We start from the raw sequence: 19,176 nt of genomic DNA, 5'->3' as shown, positions 1-19,176 counted from the left end.
ATATTTAGTAAAACTGACTTCAAACTGTTTTAAGGGAAAAATAATTAGTCAATAACATTGGTCAGTTAGTCAATAACATTGATTTATTATCTATTATTTGTATAAGTCCTTTAGTACATATGATAACACTTGGATTTCAATTAGATTTTATTTCCAATCTAATAGGGAGGAGCAGAGTTGGAGTGAATTTTTATATAGAATGACACAGATATCAGCAAGAAATGCCACCTGACAGCTTAAGTGCAACAAAGGCAGACACAACCACTATACAACACAGCAATATGGAGTCACTTTAGTACCTTATTATAGCACAGAGTGTAATTAATAATGTTCATAATTATGACCCCAAGGCTTCAAGAAATGGCTAAATTCAATCAGCAAGCATTTCTAATGGTCTAAGTGTATAGGCACAGACCTAAATACAATGATATATTCTCTCTCTGTACATATATATATACACACACATATATGTGTATGTATATCTATATATTTGTGTATATATATATGTATAAGTGTGCATATATATGAAATATAAAGAGAAATGGCAGTCCTGTCATTCAAGGTGCATACAATTCAGTAGAGAAATACACAAATTATTATTCTATTATAATATTATGCCATAATATTATAAATCATATTCAGTGTACCAATTTGGAAGATAGGGAAGTATAAGATACATATTAGAAATATTTCCATTTTGAATAGTTTTTTTAACCATTTGAAAACTCTAAAAGACAAAGTTTTTTTATAAAATATTCTGCTTAAAGGAGCAAGCATGAGTTACTTGGAATTTTTATTCTTCAATAATACTCAGATAAATAAGCTGTTCTTGTAGGTAGTTCTTGAAAAGTTACTTTTAAGTACCATGTGAGACACACTGAGAAAAGGTAACCTACTTCATGCTTTCTTTCTTCATATTCTGGAATGCAAGGATATGTATAAAGATTCACGTCTTCAGGTGCTAAGAGTTTAGCATGTGCTGCAGTACTTTTGCCATCTGTCTCATGAGGATGTTTAATGATATCAATCTTCAATGGAAGCTGGAACAAATTAAAAAAACAAGAGTAAAAAGCTAATTTTCATGTTAAAAATATATGCCTGTTTTCTTAGAAAAGACCGTATGTGTTTTTAAGCCAAACTATTAAGTTCATAATAAATTCCCAGACATGCTTTTAATTAACTAAAAAAGAATCTGAAAGTCAGTCTTGTAAGCACGTCTTTAAAACTAGCCTGCTTTTTAGCTAAGAATATTAAGAATGGCTGTGTCATAAAGCAAATACACACATTTCTTCATTGATTCTGTCAGTGTGCAATGGAACAATTTTCAACTCATTTAATATTTGCTCTAAGAGCAAAGACTCCAGTGACATTTTCATTAAAATTACTCAACTATTTAGAGTCTAATTACCAGCAGTACAGTGTTTGTGCTGAGAACATTTTTTATAACTTCTAAAAATTCTGGGTGGGCGTCATGCTATTTAAAAATAGAAACAGTAACGTGTTAAGTTCAGATAATTTTGTATCTTTCACGACTATTAAAAAAATCTTTTGGATGAAGGCTATTTCGATTTAAAATGCTGTCCTTAATCCATTTCTGAAAAAGATTTTTTTGTTGCTACCTGGTGTACCTTTTCAGAAGTGATATTGCTTAGTGATGGACATTTATTCCCAATAAGTTCAAGATGTTTTGCTTAATTTCATTATAAGGAATAGTTCTATCATAGTTTGTAACAAAGGATATTAGAAGGTACATACATTTCTTAATCCTATGTCACTTTCCCTGCAGCACCATCTAGAACAGAGTTTCTCTTTTTTTTATTCATTAAGTGTATTTTTTATTAATTTATTTTTACTTATCAACCATCACTTCCATAAACTTTTGAGTTTTAAATTTTTCTCCCCCTCTTTCCCCACTTCCCTCCCCAAGACGGTGTGCAATCTGATATAGGCTCTACCTATACATTCCTATTAAACATATTTTCACATTAGTGATGTTGTAAGGAAGAATTAGAACCAATAGGAGGAACCACAAGGGAAAACAAAACAAAACAGGAGAAAAAAATAGCAAATAGTATGCTTCCATCTGCATTCAAACTCCATAGTTCTTTCTTTGAATGTGGATAGCAATTTCCATCATGAGACCTTTGGAGATGTCTTAGATCCTTGTATTGCTAAGAGCTAAGTCTCTCAAAGTTAGTCATCGCACAATGTCGCTGTTACTGTATACAACATTCTTCTGGTTCTGCTCACTTCACTCAGCATCAGTCCATACAAGTCTTTCCAGGTTTTTCTGAAGTCCGCCTGCTCATCATTTCTTATAGCACAATAGTATTCCATTACATTACAACTTGTTCAGCCATTCCCCAATTGATAGGCATCCCCTCAATTTTCAATTCTTTGCCATCACAGAAAGAGCTGCTGTAAATATTTTTTTATATGTGGGTCCTTTTCCCATTTGTTTGATCTCTTTGGGATACAGCCCTAGAAATGCTATTGCTGGGTCAAAGGGTACGCACATTTTTATAGCCCTTTGGGTATAGTTCCAAATTGCTCTCCAAAATGGTTGGATTATTTCACAACTCCACCAACAATGCATTAGTGTTCCCATTTTCCCACATCTTCTCCAACATTTATCATTTTCCTGTTTTGTCATCTTGGCCAATCCGATAGGTGTGATGCGGTACCTCAGAGTTGTTTTGATTTGCATTTTTCTAATCAATAGTGATTTAGAGCATTTTTTTATACGACTACAGATGGCTTTAGTTTCTTCATCTGAAAACTGCTTACTCATATCCTTTGACCATTTATCAATTGGGGAATGACTTGTATTCTTATAAATTTGACTTAATTCTCTATATATTTTAGAAATGAGGCCTTTATCAGAGACACTTTGTAAAAATTCTTTCCCAATTTTCTACTTTCCTTCTAATCTAGGTTGCATTGGCTTTGTTTGTGCAAAAACTTTTCAGTTTAATGTAATCAAAATTATCCATTTTGCATTTTGTAATGTTCTCTATCTCCTGTCTGGTCATGAATTCTTCTGTAGAACAGAGTTCTTAACCTGAAATCTATGAACTTTTTTCACCTTAATATTTTTTTTTTTTTGCTTAACTATCCATCCATTTTACTTTTTTCTCCACAGAAATAATTTTTATTATAAAAAGGTTGTGAAGCCATCACTACATAAGTTCCCCTTGCAAGATTAAATACTTTGAGGTAGTACTGTGACTTAGTTCTTTTCTTTTTTTAATATTTTATTTTTCCCCACTTACATGTAAAGACAATTTCTAACATTCATTTTTGTAAAAATTTGAGTTCCAAATTTTCTCCTTCTCTCTCTCACCTACCTCCTCCCTGAGACGATAAACAATTTGGTATAGGTTATACATGTGCAATATAAAACATTTTCACATTAATCATGTGAAAGAAGGCAAAGACCCAAAGGGGGAAAAAAAAACAAAAGAAATAAAGAATGGGAAAAATAGTAAACTTTGATCTACATTCAGACTCCATCAGTTCTTTCTCTGGAGGTAGATAGTATTTTTCATCATTAATCCTTTAGAACTGTAATGAATCACTGTATTGTTCAGAATAGCTATGTCATTCACGGTTGCCCTTAATGTTATGATAAATGTGTTTCAATATAATTGGTACCTGTGTATTCCTTTGTATCTTATTTTATGCTTTTAAAAACGTTATTCTGAGAAGGGGTTCCTAGGTTTTACCAGTGTGCCAAAGAGGTCCATGACATAGAAAAAGTGAAGAACACTTGATCTAAAACCACATATACATAAATATTCTTTCATGGAAAGCCTCAGCTTTAATATAGGATTGACTCATATCTTGCCCTGATCTGTTACCATGGTTATTAATGGCCTCCTGGAAATATTTCTTGCATCTGCAAAAAACAGATGATGGGGACCTGTTTCTCTCACTCTTAAAAAAAAATCATTTTAAGTAAATATACTATGCCATCTTTGTAAAGAATTTCACTGAATCATGACTTGTCACAACTAGACTAAAATTCACATTTTTCCTTTTATGAAATTTTCTCCCCCTCTGTGGACTTTCCCTGTTTGGTGTTCCATGTTTCAAGTATTGGCTATGTCAACATGCACTTCTACCTATTTAAGAGGTTCTCTGTACAATATACTGCTAAGCTTTGGATTTCTCTAAATCACTGAGTAATTGTAACTTATTCCATAAGATAGTGTGGCATAAATGAAACCTGGCCTCACAGCTACAAAGTCCTGGTTTTAAGTCCTGCCTATGACACTTACCCTTACCCTGGGAAAGTCACTTAAACTCTTAGTGCTCTAGAGAACTTTACGAAATTAAAAGTTGCAGAGAAAGTACTACTACCTGCCATTAATTGTAGGTAGAGTTCCCTAAACTAATGAAATCATATGTCCAACTCTGATAAAATTTGATTGGGGAGGGCTGGGCTTCAAGTTGCCAAAGACATTACTTATTGGCAGGCTGGTTTATTATTTTCTTGTTGTTGTTGTATAACGAAGGCAAGCAGACAGGATGAGAAAAGGCCTGCATGTGGGTACACACACATGATTTATGTGTATACATATATACATGTGTGTGTATATATACATACATATATATATATGTATATATCTCCCACACATTATTTATGCCAATCTCAAGTCTCATTTAAGTTAACAAGTTTATCTATTACTGGTTATTCACAACTTGGTATCAATTGCTTTACAGAGATTAACAAGTAACTAAAATGAACCATAGTTGGGAGTTCTTTATTGTTGGGGAGGAGGATTTACATTGACAAATTATACATCCATGTAATTTTCACATGGGAAAAGAGAACTAATCAAGGAAGAAGTGAAGAGCTGTGAATGAGAAGACCAGCATGATTCTGTGAAGAAGAAAAGGAGGAAGGGGTTCATACCAGCACAGTTCAAGCTCATCTTTTGACGCAATGCCCTGTGTCTCCCTACAACTTCTTCCTCTCCATCTTCTGAGTACCCACTGGATGTGGTGGGGAGATGGATAATGCATCAGAAACCATATCTATATAAACATATCTATACAAATGAAGGAAGTTTTATCCAGCATCATGCAGTAGGCTGCAATTTAGAATTCTATAACTTTAGTAATAGGAAAGACATTGGAGTCAAATCTCCCACCCAATCAACTTACGTTAATTTTCCTTCCAGGTCTCTGCATTTATAGCCCTTTGGCAAATACACTGTGCATTTATAGCCCCCTGCCAACTACACTGGCTGGGTATTCCTCTGCTCCTACACTGAGTTTGGCCCCATGGTCCCTGCCTTCAGGGTCTCTAAATTTCAGGCCAACAACAGTATTGCCCCTGTCTGCTGTCCTGTGGTTGGTCAAGTTGTAAGAAAGAGAAGAAAAGGACAAAGTTGAGTCTGATGAATAGAGAAGACCAAGGAGAAGAGAGAAATAAAACATTGTGCTCCAGAGCTATAAAAACAATCCTGCTAACTTGTGCTGGCATCCTTCACTCCTACTTACGTGTTGCTGAATGGGAGAAATCATGACCTGCTGACAAGGTCCACTACAATCCAGCCCATGCTGCCTACTTGTTGTACCTCACACATAACAGTTCATCTCCCATCTTTGCATCTTTGCATTGGCTGTGCCTAGTGACTGGAATGCTTGTCTCCTCACCTGACTTTTAAAATCCCTGGCTTTCTTCAAAACTTAATTTAAATGCCCCCTTTTGCAAGAGGCCTTTCCTGGTCCCCCTAACTAACAGTGCCCTCCCATCAAATATAAGTATCCATTTACTCTGTATCTATTATCTGACTATTTATATAAATTAAAAGGTAAACTCCTTAAAGTCACAGGCTGCTTTTATCTTTTCTTTGTATCCTCAGCCTCAGTGTCTGGCATATAGTAAGAGCTCAATAAATACTTGTTAATTAATTGACTTAGCAAACCAGTCCTGAAGGCAGTTCTAAATGAGACATTAGAAAAAAAAGTGAGAAAAGTAACTACTTGGAAGACAACGTTCCCTTGAATATTTAAGTACTAATATGTATGTGAGAAGAAAAAGAATAACAATTTCATTATTTTATAGTTACATTGGATATGTGATCTTTAGGGGGGAGTACACAAGCAATCATTGCAATGTACTCTCTCACGGCAGCATATAAAACTTTGCCTGAAATGAATCTAAGACCAAATCCAATCTACCTTGAGTTGTACTGTTATTCAAGTCAAATAATTAAAAGGCAAAACTTTGACATATTTTTTTGACACTGTAGAATAAGGATGTGTTAAGGAATGAAAGGACAGTCAGTATAAGAGCTGATTCATTCGATTTAATGAAAAGACCCTTCATAACATTAAGGCGCTGGTAAAGCTGCTAGTTATGATGCACTGGTACCAGCTAAAGAGAGCAAACAGGCCTTCAGCTTTTAAACAACAATTACAGCTAGCATGTGCACAGCACTTTATGGTTTGCAAAGTACTTCACATACGTTATTTCATTTGGTGTTCACACAAACCCTGTGAGGTAGGTGCTATTATTATCATCCCCATTTTACAGAGGAAAAAACTGAGGCTGAGACTGACTTCCTCAGGATCCCACAGTTAATCACTGGATGACACAAGACCTGAACAAGTCAGTCTTCCTGACTCTAACTCCATGCCATACTCATTATATCACCTAGAAAGGACAGCAACTTGAACACTAATACTTGCTCTGGAGAAATTTTACTAGAAAAGAGAGGTATAGAATGGAGATTCTTTGATTAATTTTTCACAAAGCCTTCAAATGATCTCCCCAAATAGTCTCACAAATATCTATAAAAACCTAGCCAAGGAAACTTTTCTGAATACTACAAGTCCTTCACCTTCTAATGTGTTGTGGTAAAAATAAGGTAGAAATTGCAAAAATGAAAACTGCAGAGGGGAAGACTTTGGATTGATGTAAAAGAAAAAAAACCTTCCTAACAATTCCACCTGTAAACACTGAATGGGACATTTTACTTGAAGACTTCAAGCAAAGGCTGGATTACCATTTGTCCAATATGTTGTAGAAAAAAGTTTGACTTCAAGTATGTGTTCAATTAAATAGCCTCTGAGGTCCCTTGCTATTCTGGGATCCTATAATAAAAAATCTTTATGGTCTTGATACTAAATCATATTAAATTATTTTATATAATACGATGATGTATCAGATTTTATTTACATTTTAGAAATCTTCATATTATAAAAGTATATCATATATATAAGTAAATAGTTGGATACATAAAATATGGTTCTGTGGTCACTTACATAATGTATCAAGTCCTTGATCAAGAACGCAACCTTCTCCATTCTAACTTTGTTTCTATGGGAAAACCAGATCTGATCTGTATCATTTCAGTTTAAAATGAATTTTCCAAGAACATGGCCTGTTGGGTGATAATATCTGTAATGGGATTCCATTTGCAGTTGATGAAACTGAAATGACACTGTGAACTACAGCTGAAAGGACACACAGCCATGTCTTTCTTTTAGCAGTTCTGAGTCTTTGACTATAATTGGCTTTATTTATTCTCAATATTTCTTTGAGAGAAGGCAGGTATATATGAGAAGGAAATGCATTCTCCTGCCTCTGAGATTCCTGGGGGGGCGTGGTTGGGGGGAAATACCGAGTATAAATGGGATTCCTTACTTCTTGAATTCAGGTCAGTAGATTTTCCATTAGACCAGTGGTTTTTAAAGTAAGATTAATGGATTTGAGCTGGAAAGTATCTTAAAGATTAGTTAATTCAATATCCTATTTTACAGATAAAACTGAGGCCCTGAAAGGTTGAGGGACCTGCCAAAGGTCACATATGAAGTAAGGAGTCCAATGCTTTTGCTCCAAATCCAGTGTGTATGTGTATGTGTGTGTGTGACTGTGTGTGCTCCCAAAAGGAATGTGTAGGGATCTGTTTAAGGTATATTTTCTCAGGAAGATGTAAAACAATGAAAAGAACTAAAATTTAGGGACTCAAGGGGAGGAGCCAAGATGGCAGGGTAAAAGTAGTAACTTGTTTGAGCTCTCCCCCAAACCCCTCCAAATACCTATAAAAAAATGGCTCTAAACAAATTCTAAAGCAGCAGAACCCACAAAAAGATAGAGTGAAACAAATTTCCAGCCCAAGAAAACCTGCATGGCTGATCGGAAAGGTATGTCATGCCGGGCTGGGAGAGGAATGCAGTTTGGTGTGGGCACCCAGGCTGCAGCAAACCTGGAGCAGGCCTCAAAGGACTGAATCGCGGGCAGTTGTGACAGTTTCCAGACTTCTCAACCCACAAATGCCAAAGACAACGTAGTAGGTCAGTGGGAAAAGTTTGTTTCTGTGGTGAGAGAGAAGCTCAGTCCCAGTCCCAGTCCTGAGCACCAAGCGCAGCCCCGGGGCGGCAGCTGCCTCCTGAGCTTCCAGCCCACAGACTGAGGGGAAATCAAGTGGCTGATCAGAGAGGGATTGCAGGGATCTCTCTGCTGGTACAGGATTCTCTTGCTTTGCCCGTGCTTAGATCTGGGTCACAGTTCTGGGTGGCAGTCCTGGGGCGAGAAGGAACGCTGGCACGGTGGAGCTTGTAGTGGCAGTGGAGAGAAAATCCCCCTCACAGTTCCAAGACAGAAAAGAGTGCTTGTGGTCACTCACAGACCAGAGCACAGGCCAGGAAGGAGTAAACACCTCACCCTCGGAAGAACTGAAAATTTACAGGTCCCTACAAGTATCTCTGAAAACAGCTGCATAAAACCCCTGAAGCTTGGGACGGTACATTCTCCACACTGGAAACAGACCCCTACCTTATCAAAGAATTTATAACTCAAGTAATTGGCTGGGACCATGAGCAAGCAGTGCAAAAAGAGTCAGGCTATATTATCTTACTTTGGTGACAAAGAAGATCAAAACACACAACCAGAAGAAGACAATGAAGCCAAAGCTCCTACATCCAAAGCCTCCAAGAAGAATATGAATCAGTTCCAGGTCTTGGAAGAGCTCAAAAAGGATTCTGAGAAGCAAGTAAGAGAAGTAGAGGAAAAACTGAGAGTGATGCAAGAAAATCACGAAAAACAAGTCAACAGCTTGCTAAAGGAGACCCCAAAAAATACTGAAGAAAATAACACCTTAAAAAATAGCCTAACCCAAATGGCAAAAGAGGTCCAAAAAGCCAATAAGAAGAAGAATGCCCTAAAAAGCAAAATTGGACAAATGGAAAAGGAAGTCCAAAAGACTACTGAAGAAAATACTTCCTTAAAAATTAGAATGGAACAAATGGAAGCTAATGACTCTATGAGAAATCAAGGCACTGTAAAACTAATCCAAAAGAATGAAAAAATAGAAGAAATTGTAAAATATTGCATTGGAAAAACAATTGACCTGGAAAATAGATTCAGGAGAGATAATTTAAAAATTATTGGACTATATGAAAGCCATGATCAAAAAAAGAGCTAGACATCATCTTTCAAGAAATTATCAAGGAAAACTGCCCTGATATTTTAGAACTAGAGGGCAAAATAGAAATGGAAAGAATCCACTGATCACCTCCTGAAAGAGATCCACAAAAGAAAACTCCTAGGAATATTATAGCCAAATTCCAGAGTTCACAAGTCAAGAAGAAAATATTACAAGCAGCCAGAAAGAAACAATTCAAGTATTGTGAAAACACAATCAGGATAACACAAGATTTAGCCGCTTCTACATAAAGGGAGTGGAGGGCATGGAATACAATATTCCAGAGGGCAAAGGAGATAGCATTACAACCAAGAATCACCTACCCAGCAAAACTGAGTATAATCTTTCAGGGGAAAAAATGGACATTGAATGAAATAGGGGACTTTCAAGCATTCTTGATGAAAAGACCAGAGCTGAATAGAAAATTTGACTTTCAAATACAAGATTCAAGTGAAACATGAAGAGGTAAATAGGAAAGAGAAATCATAAGAGACTTATTAAGGTTGAACTGTTTACATTCCTGCATGGAAAGGTGATATATTTGTAACTCATGAATCCTTTGTCAGTATTAGGGTAGTGGGAAGGAAAAAAATTATATGTATGTAGATAGGTCGATAGATAGATAGATAGATAGATAGATAGATAGATAGATAGATAGATAGATAGATAGATAGATAGATAAATAGATAGAGGGCACAGGGTGAGTTAAAGATGAAGGGGTGATGTCTGGAAAATAAAATTAAGGGGTGAGAGAGGATTATACCGGGAGAAAGAGAAAGGGAGAGGTAGAATGGGGTAAATTACTTAACATGAAACAGACAAGAAAAGGCTTTTACAGTGGAGGGGAAATGGGGGAAGGTGAGAGGGAATGAGTGAATCTTATTCTCATTGGATTTGGCTTAAGGAGGGAATAACATACACAATGGGGTATGGAAATCTATCTTACCCTACAGGAAAATAAGGGGGGAAGATGACAAGAGAGCAGGGGTTTGATAGAGGGAAGGGCAGAGTGGGGGAGGGGATAACTAGAAGCAAACACTTCTGAGGAAGGACAGGGTCAAAAGAGAACAGAATAAACGGGGGGTAGCATAGGATGAAGGGAAATATACTTAGTTTTTCACAACATGACTACTATGGAAGAGTTTTGCATGACTACACATCTATAAGCTGTATCGAGTTGCTTGCCTTTTCAATGATGGTGGGTGGGGAGGGAGGAAGGGAGAAAATTTGTAACCCAAAGTTTTAAAAACACATGTTAAAAAAATTTTTTTTAAATTGTTTGTGGAAAAAAAAAGAATTAAAATTTAAAACTTTTATAATATACTGGAGATAATGAGATTCCTGCCAATGAAAAGAAAACTTTAAATACAGCAGTTGTATTACATACTTGCATTTCTCCAAATTCTTGAGGGCAAGGGCTGAGTTTTATATTTATTCTATATTCTTCACAAAGTTGTAGATAGAACAGATGGTACTGGCACATGAGGGATAATTATCCATTTATTAATTAACCAGGTATCATAGATAATCCATCAAAGTGATCCAGAGAACAAAAAGTTTGAAAACTACTAAATAAAACAATATCTATTTCAATTAGTTCAGAATAGTCATAAATATTGTACAACATATGAAGTCAGTTTCTGCTTCATTTTTGTTTCTATCACCACTATATGTCCTTGAATGAAAGCTGGGCTGAAATCTATCTATCTATTATGACAATGGTTATTCTCTAGGTGAGATCTAAAATCTTTGATGGTCTTCTGGGATACTCCAGGTGGTATACTAACTGGTTTTTTGAATGAGGTATATCATAAATATCTGTACATGCCATGTTTTTGTTATAGACAATAATTAAAGTATTTAGTAAAAATCTTATTTCTGTCACATCAGGTTTGTTATGAACCTTTTATCTGCTAAATATTTTAGTATGTTTAGTTCACTGAGGTACTTTGTGTTTATAATAAGAAAGCACAGCAATACAACTTGAAGAATTACCAACTTAAGACCAAACTCTTTGAGGCATATAATCTCAGAACTGGAATATTATTTTGAATTTGCTATCAAAAATGAAATTCACTTAGTGAAACTATTTAACAACACTGTCAGCCACTCTCTAAAGCAGAAATATACAGAAAGCTTTCTAATCCATTTCTCCACTCCCAAGCACTTCTTTTTTCACAAACCTTCACAACTGGAATCTGTTCAATTGGGACCGTTTCAACTGGAACATAACATGTGTAGCAGTAGAACATTCTTGAGCCTCCACATTTGAGACATTTGGCTCTGCCACTCTGCTGGGCTTTTTGGAGAACTTCCTGAGACGCTAAGCATAAATTTTGAAGAGGTTCTTCTTTAGTTAAAGAAGTGTTTTGTAATTCTTTTGTACTATCTTTGTCTTCTTTGAAAAATATAGGTGGATTCAAAGACATCTTTCAATTCAGAAAAGAAGAGCTGATACACCTGTAATCAAAACACAACAAAGAACACAATCAAAAGCAAATGATGAATTTCAATATAAAAAATGAGCAACAACAAAAAGCATGTGTGTGTATATATATATACAAACACATACACATACAGAAATCATACATCCATATCTACATGTATTTACGTTTACACAAATACATTATATAACATAGAGTTACATTATCATAGCATTATTGATTTAGAAGTGGGAGAGACCCTAGAGATCATTGAGTCCAACTCCCATCATTTTACAGATGATGAAACTAAGACCCAGAAAGGTGGTGACTTGCCTATACAAGGTATTAAGCAGATGAAATGGGATTTAAACCAAAGTTACCTGATTCCAAATACAGTAAGACCCCCCTTTTTTACTATGTTGATACATACATATTAATTTAATTCAAAACTGAAATGTCAATAATGTGTAATGATTCATGGTAACAGCAATAAATATTGAAATTCTTTACCACTAAATTCTCATGGTATTTGAAAAACAAAATTGAAAATGGCAAATAGCAATTACTTTAAGTACACTCTTTCCATCAAAATTAAAAAAACAAAAGAGGCCTATGAAAGTATCTTTTTTCAGATATGAAGATCAATGATGTGGAAAATTCATTTTTTCAATGAACTATGACAATTATTTTTATCTCATACATTTTTGATTTAGGTTATGTGGTCATATCAATGAACAAGTATCTACAAAGTTCCTACTCTACACAAGGCGCTGTGCTAGGCCCTCAGGATGTAAGTACAAAAGATGACACAATATTTGGTAGAAGTTTACATTCTAATGGGGAGAAACAAGTACATATGGAAAATATATACACTTTGTAAAGTAAATAAATATAAATGTATATAAGTAGGAGGACACTAGTAGGTGGAGGAATCAGGAAAGACTTCATGTACGAGACAGTGATTAAGAAGAGGGAAGGAAAGAGTACACTCCAAGTTTGTGGGATGACCAGGGGAAAGGCACAGAAAAAAGGAGTGTCATGAATGAGGAAGAAGGAAAAGTACAGTTTGGCTGCCTTACAGAAAGGAGAGGGAGTGATGTCCATCTAGGCTGGAAAGATAGTTTGGGGCCAAATTATGTAGGGCTTTAAAAGCCAAACAGAGAAGTTTATATTTTATCCTAGAAACAACAGATCTCCACTTAAGGAAAATCACTTTGGCAGCAATGTGTGAGATGGACTGGAGTGATGAGAGACTTGAGGCAGGGAGACAAACAAGGAGGCTGTTGCAATACTCTAGGTGAGAGATAAGAAAAGCCTGAACTAAAAGTAGGAGCTGTGTGAGTGAAGAGAGGGGTTCAGATGTGAAAAATGTTGTAATCGTCGAAACAGCAAGATTTGGTAACTGAATGGGTTACATGGGGTGTGAGAGAGTAAGGAGTACAGGATAAAATGAAGGTTACAAACCTGAGAGATTGGAAGGATGGTGATACCTTCAATAGAAATAACAGAAGATGAGAGAGTTTAGGAAAACAGATAATTTTAGATGTGTTGAGTTTAAATTTTTCTGCAGCCTCCAGTTTGAAATTTCCAATAAGCAATTGAAGATGTATAACTGAAGTTCAGGGAGGAGATTAGGGATGGATATGTAGATCTGGGAGTCGTCTCCATATTCATGAGAGTTAAACCCATGGGAACTGATAAGAACGGAGGGAGGAAGGGAAAGAAGAGAGAAAAAGGGAGAGGTGGAGGAAGAAGGAGAGGGAGAGAAGAGGAGAGAAGATTGTAAAGAGAGCTGGACTTGTCATTTCCAGAAAACTATATTCAAATTCAGATTCTGAAATACATCGTGTAACTGCTGCTAAGACACTTAACCCTTGTGAGTCTTATTTTCCCCCAATCTATAAAAATAAGACAATAATACCTAGAATATCTATCACCCAAAGATGCTATAAGGATCAAATGAGACAGATAATATATACACATATATATATATATATATAAAAAGTATACTATATGTCAATTATTATTGGTTTATGTAAGCAGTACACTGATTAGCACAATCGAGAGACACAAAGTAAATAACTAAGATACAGAGTTTGAATTCCAAAACACATTTTACAGTTATGATTTCATGTTATAACCAGTAATATAATTTTAAAACAGTGAAATTACCAAAAGTAAGTTGGGTCTATCTTATAGCTGATTTTCTTCTCCCATTTAAATTTAAGAAAAACTGACAAAAACAAAGGAGTTCCTACTGTCAAAGATATTAGAATCAATAATATTCCCTATAAAATTAAATTCTTATTTATGGGTCTAAAAATTAATCTGGCTGTGAATTTTAAGTTCTTAAAAGCAGAATAGTCTGACTCTGAAAAATGGGTTAACTATCACTGGAAGTCTTCAAAAAGCAGCTGGGTTAGGGATGTTTTGGAATGATTTCTGTTCAGATATAAATTGGACTAGATCATTTTGAAATTCTTTCTAAAATTGATATTCGGATAGGTAACTTTCAAAATATAGTCTATATTGAATCTTGGGATAAGGAATAAAGTAGTAAAATAACTTTTTAAATTTTAATATTTTTCCAAAGGAGGATAATCACTCAAGACTGCCACATATATACCCAACTATCAAAATACATCTTGAAGAGAAAAAAGAGGGTAGAGGCCCCTTTAATTTGATACGCATTCCCTGGCTACAGATTGATTTTCTTATTATATTGCCTTATGGTATTGCGTCTTTAACTATGAAGCCTTAGGTACTAGGCACAGCAGTGACAAGAGAAATGCTGCAAAAGCAATAGGAAATTTTTGGTAGACTCAAAATACAGAAAGCAAAAGGAACAAAAAATGAAGTGGAAAATAAAATACAATATAATTTGCTACCAAGAAATTTGTGACACTGATTTAACCTCTCATCAGGGGCTTTCTTCAGACTGCAAATCACAGTGAGGTTGAAGCCCACATAAAAAGACAGCAAAGAAAAAGTATGCTGGTCATTAAAATAAGAGTAGCATATATTTGCCAAATCTACCCAAGGGGATAAACAACCAAAAATTGTTTGTCCGTGTTGATTAGGTCCAGGTTTAGGCTTTTAAGGGGCTCAAAAAATAATAGTTTAGAGGGGCAGTCAAACCTTTCCTCCTCATCTCAAAAAATGACTCAGCAGATCCTTCCACTCCAAGCCACCTGGTTGTGAAACGGCTCCCCTAATTTATGTGTGTGACCTCAGATACTACTTGTAAAGCACTTTTTATATAAAGGAATAAAATGGTCACTCTACTGAGAAGGGAATTCCTTGGGGTTTTTAAGGCCCCATTGGTCCAAGAGATCAGAGGAAATAAATCTCATAGTGCAAGATACACATTCTTGCTACAATGTTCTGCTTTAATGAACAAGATGGTGTGAAGTGCAACAAGCCAATGAAATCCAACTTACTGTGCTACTAAGTCAATCTTATACTAGCCAAACACTTGGGTTTTGGTTTGTTCTTGTACTGCCCAGGGATCCTACAATCAGTTTTCAATAGCAGTAGCTTTGGGTTTTCCAGATTGTTGAAGGCATCCCTAAAGATCCCAAAGTTATATGGGTTGGTCCTGCCCCAGTTATGCTCTGCCCAGAGTTTGGGATTTTTGTTTGATGGGCTTGAATGTACCTATAGAGATGACAGAATTAACCAGACTACTGAATTTATTGAAAAATAATGAAGGAATGAGAAGGGGTGCCTTCTCAGAATGGGATTTATTTAGTCTCCAAAAGGTCCGTGAGGACAAGAAATTTATTGGATGTGGTCCACATGCTACAAATGGATGTCTGGGAATCTCAGTTTGGTACAGTAGGAAAAGCACTGAATTTGGAGTTAAAGAACCTGGATTCAAACTCTAGCTCTGATATTTATTATTATATGACCTTGGCAGGTGATTTCTCTGTTCTGTGCCACAGTTTTCTCAAATTTAAGATGAGAGAATAGGACTAGATAACCACTTAGGTACTATTTAGCTTTAATCTTATGATCCCATTAATTAGGCTTCAGGAATGTGTGTGTGTGTGTGTGTGTGTGTGTGGCACTTTGCTTCTCTTTCAGCTGCACTTTCATATTCTTATACTATTGGCAGGAGGGTCCTGGGGAAAACTTCTCTCCATAGCCAAAATCAAACTGGTCACACGTTCTCAGGGAGTACTGATAAAGGAAGTAGAAGTATTCCTTTCTTCCCTCTTAGATCTAGAGTGGCCAAAACTAGTAGAAAACAAGTCAACTCTCTCCACAGGTTATCTAAATCACAGGATCTAAAGCATTATCCTTACCGTTCTAACAATTTGCCTCAGGAAAGTACACAAAGGATTACAAAAACACACCAAAACCATTAAAAAATCTTCCTATCACCAGGACCCTTCAATTTTGTAGCATGGTGAAAATAACACTGAATTTGGAGTGAAAAGACCTAAATCAAAGTATAGGGTATATAATGGCAAAGCCCTGACAGATTTGACTATCATAGATATGAGCCTCCCACAGTCTCTGTACAGGAAAAGAGTACCCAGCAGGATGCAGACATATCCACAGTCTAGTAAGTGACTGAATCTGAGAATCTGGGTCAGCAGTAACCACACTTTTGGTTACTTTATTTGAATCCTAGCAGTCCCAGATTAGAGCTGGGAAAAAACCTTAAAGATCATCTAGTCCAACCCCCTCACTTTACAGATGAGGAAACAGAAGCCCAGAGGGTTAAACAACTTGGAAAATTCTTAACCAAACTGGGGATAGAAGTGACCATAAGAGATAAAATAGATAATTTCCATTACATGAAATTTAAAAGCTTTTGCACAAACAAAATCTATTTAGCTAGGATAAGGGAAGCTATTAACTGCAGGGAAAATCTTTGAAGTGAATATCTCTAATAGAGTCTGATATCCAAGAAATATATAGTCTATCCTCATTTTTCAGATTCCATATCTGCAAATCTATCTACTTGATAAAATTTATTTATAACCCAATATCAATACTCTAAGTGTTTCCATTGTCATTCACAGCCATGTGCAGAGCAGCAAAAAATTTGAGTCACCATATGCCCATGTTCCCAGCTAAAGTCAAACAAGGCAACATTTTGCTTTCCTGTTGCAGCCCTCAAACTACAAATAAGCGCCCTTTTTCATGGTCTATATAATTGTCATTTTTTTTAAATTTTTGTGCTTTTGCTTGGCAATTTTGCTGTTTAAAATGGCACCCAAGCACATGCTGAAGTGCTGTCTAAGTGTTACTATGCACAAGAAGGCTGTGGTGTACCTTAAGGAGAAAATCCATGTGTTAGATAAGCTTCATTCAGGCAAGAGTTATATACTGTTGTGGGACATGTGTTCAATGTTAATGAATCAACAATACTGTACACCAAAAAAAAGGAAGAGGAAATTCACTGATCTGTACGTGAGGTGGATCCTGAGAGTGCTAAAGTAAATGTTGTGACCAGAAGCTCACAGGAACCTAACCCTGGATTTCCCTTAGGAACAATGTTTCAGTATTTGTGGCAACTTTATGGAACATAACTACCATGAATGATTAGAACTGACAGTGTGTATATATGAATATATACATATAATATATGTATACTATATATGTATACACACACATATATGAACAAGAGCCACTAGATAAATAGTTAAAAGATATGAATAAACAATTTTCAAAAGAACTGCAAACTATTAACAAAATGAAGGATTACTCCAAATGATAAATGAAATACAAATAAAAAACAAGACTCCAAAGTTTCCCTTAACATGAAGCAAACTGGCAAAGATGGAAAACAGGAAAAGAGTCAATGGTGCAGAGGAATGTTCCCCCCATTCTTCTCTGACTATTGACCTACTTAGCTTTCTTTAAATCCCAATTAAAATCCTACCTTTCCTATTTATCTTCTACATAGTTTGCTTTGCATATCTTTGTACATTGTTTCCCCCATAAGATTGTAAGCACTTTGAGGGCAAAGACTATTTTTTACCTCTTTTTGTACCCCTAACACTTGGCTATTAGTGGAGCTGTGAATTGGTCAGACCATTCAGAAGAGCAACTTGGAATTAGGCTAAAAAAAGTGATTAAAATGTATTTGCCCCAGATATTCTGCTGCAAGGCACACCCCCCCAAGAAAGTTTAAGACAGGATACATCAAATACATATTCATCAAGGTATTCATGTCAGCTCATTCTGTGGTGGGGAGCGACTAGAAACAAAGTAAACACTGAGTAGAGAATAGCTAAACAAATTGTGGCACATGAATGTATTGCTACATTACTGTGTCCAAGAAGTGACAAATATGAAGAATTCACAAAAGAATGGGAAGACATATCAACTAATGCAGAGTTACAAGAACCAAGAAAATAGACAAAATTACTAAAAGAATGTAAATTTAAAAAATTTAACCTAACAATAATAATGATGACGATGATAGGTTAACATTTACATAGTGCTTACTATGTGTCAAGCACCACGCTAAGTGCTTTACAAATATCTCATTTAATCCTCACAAAAACCCTACAACATAGGTACTATTATAATCCTTGTTTTAGAGATGAGGAAATTGAGGCAAACAGAAGTTAAGTAACTTGCCCAGAGTCAGACAGCTGGTTACTGTCTAAGGTAGGATTTAAACTCGGGACCTCATGTCTCCAGGCCTGGCACTCTATCCACTGCACTACCTAGATGCTATATACTGTATAATTACAATGAGCAAGCTTGGCCCAGTGAAGAGTAGAAAAAATGTTTCCCTCTGTCCTCTTTCCAGAGGAGGGTCAAAGGTATGGAATCTTGAATATACAGTCAAATTCAGCTTACATCTTGGTTTTAGTGAAGCGCCTTTGGAAAAAAAAAAATTCTTCTTAAATCTTTTTACCAGGAATATATTGCAGGACAAGGGAAGGAAGGCATACACTAGAAACGAAAGTGATAAACAAAGGGTATCAACAAAAAAGGGAAAAAAATTAAAGGATAAAAGCAACACATTGTGTGCAGGAATACTGTGCCAAGTGCTAAACAAAGGGCATTACACAGATCTGGTCCAGTGGAATATAAGCTCCTTGGAGGCAAGGACAGTTTCATTTTTATCTCTACAGCCCCACCACCAAGCAGGGGATCCTGCACAGTTAAGAGTTTAACAAATAAAAATTGAAAACCACTACAACAAAAACATCATGCCTCACTAGCTTTCTATTCCATATAGAATAAATTCTATGAGCCTTAATTAACTCCAATAATGTGTCCCCAACATATCTTTCCATATTTTTCTACCATTACTTTCCCTTTAAAAAAAATCCTCTGTTCCA

General features: G+C 35.8%; 1 protein-coding gene across 1 annotated transcript in view; it reads right to left on the bottom strand.

Moving 5' to 3' along the window:
- DTWD1 (DTW domain containing 1) overlaps nt 1–19,176 on the bottom strand; it is a 28,104-nt gene that overhangs the window by 5,829 nt on the left and 3,099 nt on the right. Inside the window, exons 2-3 of the mRNA XM_027840773.1 lie at nt 11,624–11,900; nt 897–1,040 (exon numbers count right to left, since the gene is read on the bottom strand). Of these exons, the coding sequence (XP_027696574.1) occupies nt 897–1,040; nt 11,624–11,869 (390 nt within the window). The 5' untranslated portion in view covers nt 11,870–11,900. The remainder of the gene's footprint in view (nt 1–896; nt 1,041–11,623; nt 11,901–19,176) is intronic.

The sequence above is a fragment of the Vombatus ursinus genome, unplaced genomic scaffold (genome assembly GCF_900497805.2).
Source record: "Vombatus ursinus unplaced genomic scaffold, bare-nosed wombat genome assembly UNPS02014848.1, whole genome shotgun sequence".
Classification (NCBI taxonomy): Eukaryota; Metazoa; Chordata; class Mammalia; order Diprotodontia; family Vombatidae; genus Vombatus; species Vombatus ursinus.
The sequence above is the reverse complement of the archived record's forward strand: the minus strand, read 5'-3'. Positions and strand labels throughout refer to the sequence as shown.